This window comes from Chelon labrosus (assembly GCF_963514085.1).
Source record: "Chelon labrosus genome assembly, chromosome: 14".
Taxonomy (NCBI): Eukaryota; Metazoa; Chordata; class Actinopteri; order Mugiliformes; family Mugilidae; genus Chelon; species Chelon labrosus.
The window spans coordinates 19,277,921-19,293,958 of NC_140347.1; the positions used below are offsets into that span (position 1 = coordinate 19,277,921).

General features: G+C 39.2%; 2 protein-coding genes and 1 long non-coding RNA gene across 4 annotated transcripts in view; 1 reads left to right on the top strand and 2 right to left on the bottom strand.

The window, feature by feature from the left end:
• LOC311499619 (exostosin-1) overlaps nt 1-16,038 on the top strand; it is a gene marked incomplete at its 5' end in the record, with an annotated part of 291,053 nt that overhangs the window by 173,366 nt on the left and 101,649 nt on the right. The window lies entirely within an intron of this gene.
• LOC311499135 (uncharacterized protein) lies at nt 101-1,407 on the bottom strand. Its single transcript, XM_084560008.1, has 4 exons — nt 1,333-1,407; nt 913-1,013; nt 588-606; nt 101-479 (listed from the first exon to the last, which is right to left on the bottom strand). Exons 2-4 carry the CDS (start codon nt 1,010-1,012, stop codon nt 242-244), a joined length of 357 nt encoding a protein of 118 aa, XP_084416134.1. The 5' UTR covers nt 1,013; nt 1,333-1,407; the 3' UTR covers nt 101-241.
• Nucleotides 11,302-12,257, bottom strand: LOC311499136. Its single transcript, XR_014699441.1, has 4 exons — nt 12,058-12,257; nt 11,875-11,966; nt 11,693-11,711; nt 11,302-11,577 (listed from the first exon to the last, which is right to left on the bottom strand). It is a non-coding gene; the product is annotated as an uncharacterized lncRNA (long non-coding RNA).

Genomic DNA, 16,038 nt, shown 5'->3' on the forward strand with positions numbered 1-16,038 from the left:
TACATGTGTAAATGGAAAAAAAAATATTTTTTTTACCAACGATCAGAAACTTCCGATGTTCAGTAACACAGTAAAATAAAGACAACAGAGAGACGAGTGCTTGTCTTTTCAGAATGCTCTTTAATTGCAATTAGTAAAGGTTTAGATCAACCAATCAAAGCCTTAAAAACTCGCAGAATGACATTTCATTCTCATTTTCTCGGGCAGTGTGCGTTAACAAAATTAGCATGAGCCAAGAAGACTAGGCAAAATTCTCACGATGTTTTTTGAAGGAACGCTTGACCAGCTGCTCCAGCTGCTCCTGCTGCGCCTGTTGCTCCAGCTGCGCCTGCTCCAGCTGCTCCTGCTGCGCCTGTTGCTCCAGTTGCGCCTGTTGCTCCAGCTGCGCCTGTTTCTCCAACTGCGCCTGTTGCTCCAGCTGCTCCTGGTCCCCCCACCGCCTCCGATGCCCTCTCCGGTGTCTGTTCCCAGTGATCAACCTGGTTGGTCGATAGAATTTAGGCCATAATTAAAAGTTGTTACTGAGATTACATTTTTTGTTGTAACTTCAATAATTGTTCATGTATCCAGTAGAGAGAAGTCCTTACCTGTGGATTCCCTTGCCAGCTGAATAAAAAAACAGAAAACAATAAAACAATTGGCGTAGCAAATAAATACATTTCAAATGACTGTATTATAATAATAAACACAAAACTATAGTTGTTGCAGCAGATCACAATACATGACCTGAAGCCAGCCTTTAACTTAAAATACATAAACTCTAGCACATATTTTAAATAATTTAGCAACATGAAAAACACGCTGCAGACTTTTAAGTTGTAACATTTTCATAGTCTTTTGCATATAACTTAAATTTTGTGTATTTTGCATTTAACTATTGCGAAAAAACACAATAAAATGAATGACTGATACCGCGGAAAATTCCTCTGAAAAGGTGGCCAAAAAAACCCTCCCCAGGCTCAGCCATGAGAACGACGAGGGACAGCACGAGGAACACTGCTGTGAACTTCATCCTGAAAATGAGAAGCAAAGACATCACAGCAGCAGCATTTAGAAAACAATTTCTAAACCATAAATTAAACACAATGCACATTGTATTTTAACATTTTGTCAGTTGTGTAATAACTTGTTTGTGCGATAGTTAAATTAGTTCAGTCCATACTTTTCTGCAGATGAGTCTAAAGTTAGAAGGCTTCTGTCACAACGAGCTGAGTGATCAGATATGAATGTGATGCTGCTTGGTCTCTTTTTGTTTAACGTTTTGTAATTAATTCAGAATATGATCAACAAACAAGTATGTAGCATTATGTAAAGTAGCAAGCCAATCTTTACCTGGCCACCAGTCAAGAGGTCAAAGTGGAGCAGCTGAGAGATGAGCAGGTGGTGTGCATGAAGGCTGTGAGGTTCTTGTGTTTTTATAAGGGCAGGGATGAATTCACATTCTTTTGTTGGCATGGTATTAGTCAATGCACTCTGCAAAGTCATGTTCTGTGGGCAAATGACAGGTCGGCTTCTTACATGTGGCAGCCACAGAACTGAATGAAGCAACAATTTTCCCACGTCTGCAGCTTATGTATCATAGCTTCAGAGCAATAGAAAAACAGGATAAAGTTCTGCAGCAAAAATGTGGGTGCATTCAATTTGTATTTACCCACCTAGACCAGACCAGGCTCCCCCACCCACCCTGATGTGCCCATCACTCTGGAACAGGGTAAATCTGGACTCATCAGACCACATGACCTTCTTCCATTGCTCCAGAGTCCAATCTTTATGCTCCCTAGCAAACTGAAGCCTTTTCTCCCAGTTAGTCTCACTGATTAGTGGTTTTCTTAAGGCTACACAGCTGTTCAGTCCCAATCCCTTGAGTTCCCTTCACATTGTACGTGTGGAAATGCTCTTACTTTCACTATTAAACATAGCTCTGAGTTCTACTGTTGTTTTTCTTGGATATGATTTCACCGAACGTTTAAGTGATCACCGATCACGATCAATCAGGATTTTTTTCTGACCACATTTCTTCCTGGAAGACGACAGTAACCCAATTGTAGTAGATTCTACAATCTCCTTGCATGTTTTCTCTGCTTGATGCATGCCAATGATTTGACCCTTCTCAAACAGACCAACATCTTTTTCCACGACCACGGGATGTGTCTTTAGACATGGTTGTTTAAGAAATGAGAAGCTACTCATTGCATTAGTTGGGGTTAAATAACTTGTTGCCAGCTGAAAGATAATCACCCATGCAGTAATTATCCAATAGGAGGCTGGTACCTGTTTGCTTAGTTAAATCCAGGTGGTGACTGTATATCGAATAAGCTCTGAGTTTGTGGGCTAAGTTTGGTTTCCATAGAAAGGAACTGCACAGTTAGATGTCAAGTCACAGGTATTGTGTAAAAACATCTGTCAGCAGTGAATGCAATGATGCCAATGCTACCGCACAACACCAAAGACACACCCGAGGGAAGAGGTAGTGAAGGCTCAACCACGCATCAACTGTTGATCTAGTTCCGTCAGGATTGGGTCAGAAAACCAGCCATCTGTGTGAGGAGGTTCATTCTGGTGTCAGTTAAATGCGCTCAAATGCACGTAAATGTCTATTATTGAAGACTTCTGTTTATCACCTAACTTTTGGAGCTTTAATAAACTGTGCAATAACATAATTAAAATACGTGTCAGCAAAAATTAGGTCCAGTTAATCTATGGTAACTATATATCAGTGATTAGCTCTAATAACGTTAAAGTAACTTGAACTATAATTCTGAAATACGAACTGGTGTCTCTCTGCAGCTGTGAGTTCTAGTGCTTTCTTTCAGATATTGATGGTTATTGCTCTCATTTTTGCAAAGTATGTTCATTTCTCTTTCCTTTTAATTTTTGTCGCACCAAGATTTTTTTAGAAAGAGGAAGAAGAGTTCATTATTGTGACACTGTTCCCTGTAACACACCTGCAGACAGTACTAACAGATACAACCAATGTCATGTCATGAAAGAGGCCATTTGTAGGAGATGTTGCAGGCCATGCTACATTTGAAGCTTGTTGCATGTCATTTTACAGTCTTAAGATGGTGAGAAGGACAGGTAGATGGTCCTTCATCCAGAAAAACCACATCGTGTTATTCATACGCTGATAGATGAAACCAGGCTGCATAATAACGAAGAAGGCTTGCACACATTACCTTGCCATGTGTTTCATTTCTGTTGTCACATCTATAGTTGGTGTTTTATTTCAACATGCTTCACACTTTGAGGTCAGAAGTTTGTCCTCACGATGTCTGTATTTCTTTCCACTTTGCCTTACCTTTTTTTGTCTGTGTTCTGCCTTCCATCGGCTATGGGGAATATGGATTTTGTTTTCGCATATTGTAAGACACCAGTAGCGGGTCATAATTTTCTTACCGTCAGCTAAAAAGTTATTTCTTGGTGATTTAATTAATATAGGTGCTACAAAGTCTGGATGCTTGAGCTTAAAATGACCAAGATGATCCCACTTACAAAGTTCAACACTCTCTTTTCAAGACAGGAGTGGATGTGTTATGTTAAGTGGTTGGGACCCAGGACCCAAATGCAGACATGGGGGAGACCAAAACAGGAAACAAAATAACAATAACCTTAACCATAACCCTCATGTCAAAGAAAATCCACATTTCAGTCCAAACAAAAGAAAACTGAAAAACCCAAAAAAGGTTTATTAGCACCAACGACCAGAAACTTCTGATGTTCAGTAACACAGTAAAATAAAGACAACAGCGAGACGAATGCTTGTCTTTTCATAACACTCTTTAATTGCAATTAGTAAAGGTTTACACCAACCAAAGCCTTAAAAACTCGCAGACTGACATTTCATTCTCATTTTCTCGAGCAGTGTGCACGAACAAAAGTAGCACGAGCCAAGAAGACTAGGCAAAATTCTTGCGATGTTTTTTGAAGGAGCGTTTGTCCAGCTGCTCCTGCTGCTCCGCCTATTGCTCCAGTTGCGCCAGTTGCTCTAGCTGCGCCTGTTGGTCCAGCTATTCTTGCCCTTGTCCTTGCTGAGAGACTCACCTGGTTGGTCGATAGAACTTAGGCCATAATTAAAAGTTGTCACTGAGATTACATTTTTGTTGTTACTTCAATAATTGTTCATGCATCTAGTAGAGAGAAGTCGTTACCCGTGGATCATCTTGCCAACTGAATAAAAAAAATAGGAAACAATTAGGGTACAAAACTGTAGTTGTTGCAGCAGTTCACAATACCTGACCTGATGCCTGCCTTTAACTTATACATAAACACTAAACCTAACATAGACATTAGTGTCTAAAATATCTGATCAGAGAAAAGGAAGCATCCTCTTCATCCTCAGTTATTTGTGCTTAAGTGATACCAACAATACAGACATACTATAGTATACTATAGGTTGTCTGTAGTATGAAGACACCTGTGTCTGGAACGTCCTCTCACTGGTTAATCAGTATTCCTGGCTACAGTCAACTCATAGAAAAGGTTGTTGAAAAGTACAAGTCAGAGGATGGATATAAAAAAGATTCAAGTCACTGAACACTGTGAAGCATGGTGGTGGCAGCATCATGCTGTGGAAATGACAACAAACCCTTCACATCTTATAAAGGCAGAGGGGAAGAATGAATCCAGCAAAATAAAGGGAAATTCTGGAGAACAGACTACAAACTCTTCAATCTATTCTAAGAGAACTAACAGAAGCTACACAGACGTGGCATATATATTGATTTCAAATCAATCAGAGAATTTGTGAAATATAATGTGATTAACTATCCAATCTGCTCAGGGTGATAAAATGTTAAGAATGTTAAAAGCATGAGATAAAAATACATAAAATTTAGCACATATTTTAAATAATTTAGCTACATGAAAACCATGCTTATATGCTTTTGCATATAACTTAAATTTTGTGTATTTTGCATTCAACTGTTGAGGAAAAAACACAATAAAATGAATGAGTGATACCGCGGATAATTCCTCTGAAAATGTGGTGAATAAAACCCTCCCCAGGCTCAGTCATGAGAACGACGAGGGACAGCATGAGGAACACTGCTGTGAACTTCATCCTGAAAATGAGAAGCAAAGACATCACAGCAGCAGCATTTAGAAAACAATTTCTAAACCGTAAATTAAACACATAATGCACATTGTATTTTAACATTTTGTCAGTTGTATAACAACTTGTCCGTGCGATAGTTCAATTAGTTCAGTACATGCCTTGCTGCAGATGAGTCTTAAGTTAGAAGGCTTCTGTCGCAACGAGCCGAGTGATCAGATATGAATGTGATGCTGCTTGGTCTCTTTTTGTTGGGCAGGATGGGTTCCTTTAATGTTGCTTGCGTAACGTTTCGTAATTAATTCAGAATATGATCAACAAACAAGTATCTTGCATTATATAAAGTAGCAAGCCAACTTTTACCAGTTGCAGCATTTAAGACGACGAAGATGATGCTAACATATTAATAATAAAACATATCTGAAATGGGGGGGGGGGGGGGGGGGGTTGCTGCTCCCAAATTATGGAACGATCTTTCCATAATTTTATTTTATTCCTTGGCTTTGAACCCAGCATGAAACCCTGCTCTTGTTTAGTGCTTTTAGTGTTTTTTATTGTTTTATTGTTTTTAATTGTCTTTAGTTCTTATTCTTACCTATATAGCACATTGTTTTGGCTGTGGTTGTTTTTAATGTGCTCTATAAATAAAGTTGAGTTGAGTTGTGTTGTGTTTTTATAAGGGCAGGGATGAATTCACATTCACATTTTTTTGGCGCTGTATGGAAACATCATATTAGTCAATGTACTCTGCAAAGTCTAGTTCTGTGGGAAAATGACAGCTCAGCTTCTTACGTGTAGCAGCCGCAGAAGCGAATGAATAATAAATTTATTTATAACGCACTTTACATCAAAGCAATGACCTCAAAGTGCTACAATGCACATAAAACAACATAAAGACTTTAAAACTAGCATAAAAGAATAAAAAAGAGAGACATTAAAAATAGCAGTTTTAGCCATAGGCTTTTATAAAAAGATGAGTCTTAAGGCCTTTTTTAAAAGAATCCACAGTCTGTGGTGCCCTTAGATGCACAGGAAGAGTATTCCACAGGCTGGGTGCAGCTGAACAGAAGGCGCGGTCGCCCGTGGTTCGAAGCCTTGTCCTTGGAGGCTGGAGGAGGTTGGCCTGTCCAGTGCGGAGATGGCGTGAAGAGGAAAGGGGGGTGATGAGTTGTTTGAGGTAACCGGGGGCAGTGCCATTGAGGCACTGGTGGGTCAGAAGGGAAACTTTGAATTCAATCCTGTACTGGACAGGAAGCCAGTGGAGGGATTTGAGGATGGGTGTGATGTGGTGGTACTTCCGCACCCCCATCAGGATCCTGGCAGCACAGTTCTGGATGTACTGCAACTGCTTGATGTTCTTGCCTGGGATCCCGATGAGGAGTGCGTTGCAGTAGTCCAGTCTGGAGGAGACAAAGGCATGGACAAGTTTTCACGGAGCATCACGGAGAGTGAGTATGGGGCGGAGTTTTGCAATATTCCTGAGGTGGAAGAAGGAGGTTTTGCAAAGGTGTTTAATGTGAGCCTCAAAAGTCAGGTGAGGGTCCATTCTGACACCGAGGTTTGTGACTGAGGATGAGAGGTGGATGTCATGGCCGGAGAAGGTGATGCTGGTGATGGTGGATGACCGGGTCTGGTGTGGAGTGCCAACAAGAATGGCTTCCGTTTTTGAACTGTTTAGTTGCAGGAAGTTAGCCGTCATCCATGCCTTTACCTGAAGCAACAATGTTCCCATGCCATGTTGACCTAGCCTCCAAATTCACTAGATCCCAAACTGATCAAGTAGGTGGTCTTAATGTTGTGCCTGATCGGCGTAATTGCACAGTTGGGAAGGCCAGGTATCCTCCTGCGCTCTTCTGATGATGGCAGTCCATTATTTCCAGCTGTTTTTAGTAATGCTCTACATCAACAGCATCAGCATGAAACATGACATGATAACAGTTCATATAAAAAATGTGCTGTATTCAGACTATTGGCAGTTATAGTGACACATGGCTACAGTTTGTACATGAGTTTATTTACAAATAGACAGTGTTCAATTGACCTGAAAAACTCCAGAAAGGAATGACCTTATCGTCGTGTTGTGTAATCAGTCAGAAAAAGGCCAACCCTTTGTCCTAGACGTTTCTGTACATTGTGACTCTTTGTGGTGGCGCTTATCAAATAAATAGTTTTTGGTTTAGTTTAGTTTATTTAGTTTATTTCTTACAGGGACCATGTACAAAATGCATTAATCACAGAGGAGAAGATACACTATACCAGGTTAAGCAAATTGCTAATTTCCATCTGCAGTCCCAGGGCAGGTAGGATAGAAGCATAGACAGAGGTATACACACACAAGTGTTCACGAATGATTCGTTCTTTTGAGTGAACGTACTGAATGGAATCACTTCATGAACTGATTCGTTCTTTTCTCAGTTCAGTTGAACTCAGCTGTGTCGGGCGAGAGCGGAACTGCCGCGTTCTGTGACTCACTCGTGAATCTTCGACGAAAAAACGCAGCCAGCGTGCGGGGTGGGGGGAGGGACTCTTGACACCTGAGCAAACGTGACTCCATTTACAGCAAGATGTGGCAGATAAGCTCATCCAAAATCAGCCAGCTTGTATATTGAGATGCAAATCTGGAGTAGGGGCAAGATCTTTTGATGACAAGGACAATCTTTCATTTGTTTGACACTTGTAAAGTATTTATAATAGCTTTGTGATTTTGCTTTTTACGTATTATTTCTCACTTTCATTACTTCTTGTTTTCATTTCAGTGCAATAAAACATCTTTAACAACCAGACGTTTAGTCACATACACTTTATTTGTTTATTTGACAGGCTGGTAAAATACACGCACATAGTGTTCGGTCTTCGGTCTATATTATTGCACAAGACGAGCATCATATTTGCATTAGACCTACAAGGGAATACATAATATAAAACATTAATAATTTAAATATTTGCTAAAATTACTGTCTTGTTAACATCCGTGTAGCATGTTCAGTGAATGTACTGCGCAGAGGACTCGCGTTCACTGTGTAGTATAAAACGAGACTAGCGGGACGTGGTGGTTGGTGGAGAGTGAAGCTAACTACGGGGCTAAGCTAGCATGCTAATACCGTTTTAAACATGTTGTTATTTGGCTAACGGGACACTTTCAGTGTGTCTGTATGTTAGCTTGTATGTTAACAGACTGGTGTTTATCTGCAGTGGTGTTGTCATTTATATTTTAGTAAGATTTCTGTTTGCTGTATGTGCTACCGGAACAGTCGCAGAACAAGTCAGTAACAGATTCAGTCTGTTGTCTGCTAGCTGGTACAGCGTTACGTCTTTGTATAAGAATCATAAGAAACATATTTCAGTATTTAGTGGTGTAATGCTTGTGACTTGAGGTTTTATTGGTCAATTATATGGACTGATGTAACTTCAGAGCGCCGGGCTGCCGTACTGATACGCCGAGGGGTTGCCATGGCAACCACCGGATGTGGCCCACGGGCCTTGACTTTCACATATGTACACTATGCAGTCAGGGCTCCTGCTAAGCACTGAATGATTCTGTGAACGAATCTGTTCAACGAATCATTTTAATGAACTGATTCTAGTGATTCAGTACAGTCAAAAGAACTGCCGTTCCCATCACTACTGTCAGTTTGGCAGCAACTTTTTGGGGGTCTTTATCATGTACATAAAGGACCGTGTCTTCAGCATACATCAAGATTTCCACACCATCGCAGACAGATGGAAGATCATTGATGTAGGTACTGAACAACACTGGCCCTAAGATGGAACCTTACGGTACCCCCATAGCACAGGTTGTTAATGGCGATATTTTGTCTTTTATCCGAACACATTGAAAGCGGTCAGATAAATAAGACTCAAACCAGTTTAACACATTTGTGGATAGATTGAATTGTGTGAGCTTAGAGAGAAGCACAGAGTGGTTAACAGTGTCAAATGCCTTACGCAGATCTAAAAATACAGCACCCACCACCCCTCCCTTGTCAAGACTGGACTTAATGACTTCAGTAAAGTAACAACATGCTGTTTCAGTCAAATGATTTGTTCTAAAACCAAACTGCATAGGATGTAATAAGTTTTCAGAGTTTAGGTGGGCTAGCAATTGTTCAGCTACCACCTTTTCAATCGCTTTTGAGACAGCAGGAAGTATACTGATGGGTCTATAATTACTGACTTCCTGTTTGTCACACGATTTGTAGATGGGAGTTACAATAGCTGTTTTTAGTACACTAGGGAAAATACTTTCCTCCAGTGACTGGTTTATCATGTTGGTGATCGGGGGGTTAAGACATCTTTATATTTCTTTAGTAGGTATGTATCAAGTCCCCAAATATCTTTTGCTTTTGAGTTTGATACTGCAGAGAGAATTTTATTTACCTTTTCACGAGTTGTGAGATTAAAAGTCAGCGTTTTATTGGTTAAAAGAATAGGAAGCTGGATTTCTGTAGGATTGCTACCCAGCTCTACAACAGAATTTATAAAATAAACATTAAACGTGTTAGCAATCATTAAGGAATCATCCAGAATAATGTCATCAACTCTAAGCTGTATAGGTGCACTCTTAGAGTAGACTTTTCCAGAAAGTTGATCTATACTTTTCCACAGCAATTTGGTGTTACCTTTAGCTTGTACTATAATATGAAGGAAAAAGTTTGCTTTAGCTTTCCTGAGTTGCCCTATTACTTTATTCCTAAAGCCTTTAAATATGGAGCGATCAGATTCAAGCCCTGATTTTAATGATTTTTTAAGGGCTGCATCCCTTTCTTTGATTAACTGGCGTAATGTGTTATCAAACCACGGGAAATTTCGTTTTCGGTTGTTTTTATGTGTGACTTCTTTGGTAAACTTAGATATAAGTTGTTTGAAAGTATACATTAAGTCCTTACTAGCCTGCCTACAGTCTTTGTCATTAACTACACTCCCAATTTGTTATTCTGATCTCATTTTCTAGGTTATGCATTTCTCGCTTTGGGATGAGTGATGTGTATTTTTTTCCCTCTATTGTGGATTTGTTCCTGTATCTGTTCTTTGATAGCTGTCTTGCCACAAGAGTGAGATTATTGTCTGACATACCTGTGATTAGGTTGTATGTTTTAGATATATGTTCCAATTTGTTTGTAAAAATTAGGTCTAGCAGTGTCTTTGAGTTTTTGGTTATTCTAGTGGGAGTATTTATAATCTGAGTAAAATTAAATTTATTAGCAATGTTTTTTAACTTTTTTCTTCGTGTTTTATCCAACCAGTTCAGACTGAAGTCACCCATCAGGAGAACTTCTTTTCCATTATAAGATTTAAGTATCTTATAGTATCAAAGAACATGTCATCTTCAGTCGGTGGTCGATATACTACGGCGATATTAAAGGACATTTCGCGAGAAAGAGTGATAGTCACCCCAACACATTCAATATCGTCCTTGGGATAATCAAGAGGTGTGCACTGAATCCCTTCTTTAACTGATGCCTCACAGCGAGAAGGTCCCGGGTTCGAATCCATGGGCCGACTGGGCCTTTCTGTGTGGAGTTTGCATGTTCTCCCTGTGTCTGCGTGGGTTCTCTCCCGGTACTCCGGCTTCCTCCCACAGTCCAAAGACATGCTGGTTAGGTTAACTGGTGATTCTAAATTGTCCGTAGGTGTGAGTGTGAATGGATGTCTGTTTTTCTGTTTTAGCCCTGCGAGGTGATCCCATGACTCAAACACACATACACACCCTCACAAATTCATACCTGTCTTTATATCTTTGTGTGGACCCTCCACTGATGTAATTAATTCTCAAGCCTCTTAACACAACCAGCACAATTGAAAGTCAACCATAATTCTAACCCTAAAAACCAAGCCTTTACCCTCTCACACTCACCCATCAGTGTGTTTCTAACCCTCATCTGAAGAGCTAACCTTGTGGATGCTAGAATTTTGGTCCACAGTGTACTCAGACCTCACGGGTACTGATAATACAGGAAAACATGCAAATGAACGTACACATTTGTGACATAATTAATTCCCAAGCCACTTACCTTAACCATCACAACTCTAACCACAACCACTAGCTTAAACTTAAATCTACCTTTAATAATGATACAACCCTTTGAGTTGTGAGAATGGTCTCAAATTCAAGTCCCCATAACGACAGTTGTGTAAGTACACATACAAATTTAATTTGTTTCACTTTTTTCAGATCTCAGATTTCCAATGACCGGTAACTCGGTTTTAAAAATTCAAAGAGTTTTTAAATAAGACAAGAGAAATTTGTTTTCATGTGCTATGATGCAAATTTATTTAGCGACTGGCATTTTACCAAAATTAAAAACCAAAATATCTTCACTGGCGATGACAATGTGTATATATTGGCAAGAAATGTCCAGATAAGGTGAAGAAGAACGGTAAGAAAAGCTTCTTTTCAATGCTATCATTTATTCAGAGAGGCCCATTGAGGCTATTCAAAAGCAGCCTCTGCTCGTTTGTAATCAGCTGAACGCTTCTCTCGCTCATCGACCTGCTTTTCATCCAAATCTAGTCTCCCATACATGTACCTGGTGAAAGGAAAGCACATTCAGCACACAATAAAAACACAACAAGATGTTATCAGTAATATTATCAGTAATGTTAAATTATTTCAATTTTAATGGTTTTGTGATATTGGCTTACCCCGGCATATAATGTCCAACTAAAAAAAACACAAAAAGAAGAAAAAAATATCGTTATGATTAGTAATATTGTTTGTACTACATTACAGGTACAGTTGTAGTGTCTAGGCCATTTTATTTCAAAATAACAAATAAATATTATTATTATTATTATTATTTATTTTTATTTTTTAATGAATTTACCTCCATGCACCATTACTGGTAAGAAGCTCTCTCCAGGTTCAGCCATGAGGACGACCATGGACAACACAAGAAATATCACCATGCACTTCATCCTAGAAATGAAGAAAAAGAGACAAAAACAAATCTCAGGACAATGTCACAAACAATTCATACAGATATGAGGTTAAAATGTGTCATTCTTACCTTTTCACTGATCCAATGCCAAAGACAAGAGGCTGTTTTCACGCAGAGATTCACACTTGATGTAGGTATCTGTGCCTCTTGCTGTCACGTTTCCCTCTTTTTATACATTCTGGGCTGAACTCATGATCATTGTGCAATATTTCACATCATTACAGTAACAGTGAATAAAGACTTTCATTTCATTTGGAAGAGATTAAGAATAGATTTTATCTTAACCCCAACCCCAAAGTTGGTTCATATTGGTCACCCATCACTTACTTTTGCACATGGTGTATTGGAGATTACACAATCTGTCAGCAGCAACAGAAACTGTACTCCTTAAGCATATCTATCTTAATACATGAACAATTAAATATAATTTAATATTTATTTCTCACATGTTTTTGAAATAGAGTTGTCAATTTTCCTTTGGCATTAACAGAGTCAGCACAACAGTATGCAGTGTTATAATAATAGTAATTAATAATAAGGAATTGAAATGGTAAAATTAATAATACAAACAGAAAAAAACAAACTTGTTTCTTAATGCATTTTTTGTAACTGTTTTTTATATATGATTGTCTTTTTCTCAGTTAAATGAAAGTCAGTTTATAGTGTTTTGGTGCATGAGACAGCAAAGCTTAGATTAATAATGGCAGCTCGTTGAGCATGCAAATCAGTTAAGCATCACAGCTAACAGATGTTTCCTGGCATCATTAGAGACACTCAATAAAGTGAGAAAATGTTACTTCTGAATGAGGAACTAAGACAATCTTATCGATAAGCAATAAAACTCCTCTTAAATGCAATACTCTAAGGGGTTTTCTGCCATAGCCTTACATGGTCTGACTGGTGTCGCTCTTAGCCTGCGTGGTCTTAGCTAAGGTTAGCAAACTTTAAAGTAATATTGTTTTTCCCCTTCTTTTATTGTTATTTTTTCTTTTTTTTTTTTCTTTTTTTTTTCATTTGATTCCCTTGCCAGTACAATTGAAAGCCACAGCTGTTTTAGACAAGTAGTCCTACCTCTATAAATCTGTTCATAGATGATGGATTCCCAGGTCTCTTTGCTTAGCTACCTTAAGTAAGTATCTAACCTGTACACTTACCCTCGCATAACTTAATTCTAACTTTAACCCTAAAACAGGCATTTAAAGGGTTGTAAGAAAGTGAAGACCAGCCAAAATGTCCACACTTTAATGTTTTAAAATAGTCTAAAACTGGTTGTCATAAATTCAGTTTTATAAGAATACACACACACACACACAACTTACTAATACCATCATATAGGCCATCATCATATAGGTTTTGATGATAGCCTTACATTGTGTGGCATGACCCTTGTCAGGGTAGCTAGTATTAGCTAAGGTTAGCAAGGTTAGGGTGATCCCATGATAAATAAATTAAAATTAACAAATCTCAAAGCATTACTTAATAAATTTGCATGTATTCCGAAAATATGTTAAAATATGTCTTTCTTACTTTTCCACTGACGCCACATGTCAAGCGGCTGTTTTGTCAGAGAAAAACGTGAGAATGAGATTCAGACTTGATGTCTGAATATCTTGATATCTGTCTTGATATCTGTGCCTGCGGTTGTTAAGTACCCCTTTCTTTATACATTCTGGGCTGAACTCATAATCATTGTGCGATACTTCATATCATTACAGGAAGAGTAAATAAAACCTCTGATCTCATTTGAGAGGATTTGAGATAAGACTTAATCTCAACCAGAAACCCAAAGTTGGTTTGGTTCATACTGGCCACACCTTTATATAGTATATGAGCAAATAGATATAATAAATTTCCCTTTGGCATTTGCAGTCAGATAGATAGATAGATAGATAGATAGATAGATAGATAGATACTTTATTGATCCCGAAGGAAATTCAAGCATCCAGTAGCAGTAACATACATTGAACATACATTAAAGTTAATTTATAACACAGTAACCATACGCTGAAATTGACCTGAGATAAATGTAAATTTAAATGTGTACAGAGAAATCAAAGAAATTAAACATATGTAGTAAAATTAAACATTTGCATAGAATTTAAATATATACAGAGAAATTAAATATGTGGAGGAGTTGAAACTCTGAAAGTTAAAAAATGTGCAGAGGAATTAAACATTTGCATAGAAAATAAATATATAACTGTGTTAAGTTAACCCGTGCTAATCATCTATACAAAAACTATATAAAAAATAGTAAGTAACTAGAAATAAAAATGTTTTATACAACTATAAACTATTTAAAATATAAAGTGACCGTAGAGGTAGTGTTTTTTACAAATATGAGAAAAAAACTACAAATGGGGAGGACTGTGTGCAATTAAATTAGGCTGTAAACAGATGAATGAAATGAATAAATGAATGAAAGTCACAGTCACCACATGTAGCAGAGGTAGACAGACATGGCAATGACAGAGTGTCCAGGAAGTAGTGCAAAAAGATTTGTCCATTGTCTATTGTGCCTCCTGCCATCACTGAGAGCTGTTGTACAGTCTGATGACCAGGGGGACAAAAGAGTTCTTCAGTCTGTTGGTGGAGCAGGATTGGGACAGCAGCCTGCCACTAAACACACTCCTCTGCCTGATGAAGGTGTTGTGCAGAGGGTGGTGGGCGTTGTCCAGTATGGACAGCAGTTTGTCCAGGGTTCTTCTCTCTGCCACTGTCACCATAGAGTCCAGCTCTGTGCCCACCACTGAGCCAGCCCTCCTCACCAATCTGTCCAGTCGAGCAGCGTCCCTCTTCTTGCTGCTTCCTCCCCAGCTAACCACAGCATAGAAGAGGACGCTGGCCACCACAGACTGGTAAAACATCCCCAGCAGTTTTTTGCAGATGTTGAAGGACCCCAGCCTTCTCAGGAAGTACAGACGGCTCTGTCCTTTCCTGTGGAGTGTGTCCATGTTTGTTGTCCAGTCCAGCCTGTCGTCCAGCTGCAGCCCCAGATATTTGTAAGTCCTGACCACCTCCACATCGCCCCCCCTTGATGGACACAGATTGGAGATGTGGTTTCTTCCTTCTGAAGTCCACCACCATCTCCTTGGTCTTGGAGGTGTTCAGCTGCAGATGGTTGGACCTGCACCACCTCACGAAGTCCGCAACCAGGCTCCTGTACTCCCCCTCCCGTCCATCCTCGATACAGCCAACTATGACAGTGTCATCTGAGTATTTCTGCATGTGGCAGAGCTCAGAGTTGTACTGGAAGTCAGATGTGTACAAGGTGAAGAGGACGGGAGAGAGAACGGTCCCCTGTGGTGCTCCGGTGCTGCTGACCACAGTGTCAGACGTGCAGTCCTTCAGTCTGACGCAGAGGTGGGACCAAGTCACTGTTTGGCAAGTCCCAAGTAAGTCCCAAGTCTTAGCAGTCAAGTCCAAGTCGAGTCCCAAGTAAAGACAGAGAAGGGCAAGTCGAGTCCAAGTCCAAGTAACACCAAAGCCAAGTCGAGTCCAAGTCCAAGTCCCAAGCTTCTTCGAGTCCTGAACAAGTCATCATGTACTCTTCACTTAATAATGCCATTATTAGACTAACTATCATAATTTCAACATATCAACCTAATCTACAGTATTTTTTTTTAATATAAACACAGATTAAAATATGCATATATTTTATTTATCTGTATATACACATGCGCCCAAAGACCTTCAAAGTATTGTGTGTGAATGGTGGGTTGGAAATGTATTAGCACGGAAGGCACCACTGTCATCCTAAAGTTGGTAAAGCGCCTTGACTAGTGAGGCATGAACTGTGTGGATGCATGTAACTGGCATCTACTGGATGCTTCAGTGGATGCCAGTTATAGTAGGTCAACATTTTCCTTAAATCACAATGAAACTTAATATTTCAATAAATCTGCATAACAAAAACAGCAGACTTGAGAGAGAGAGAGAGAGAGAGAGAGAGAGAGAGAGAGAGAGAGAGAGAGAAATAGTAAAAATAAGATGCAACCAAAGGCACTGGTTATCAATGAAAATAAATAAAACCATAAAGCCCTAAAACAA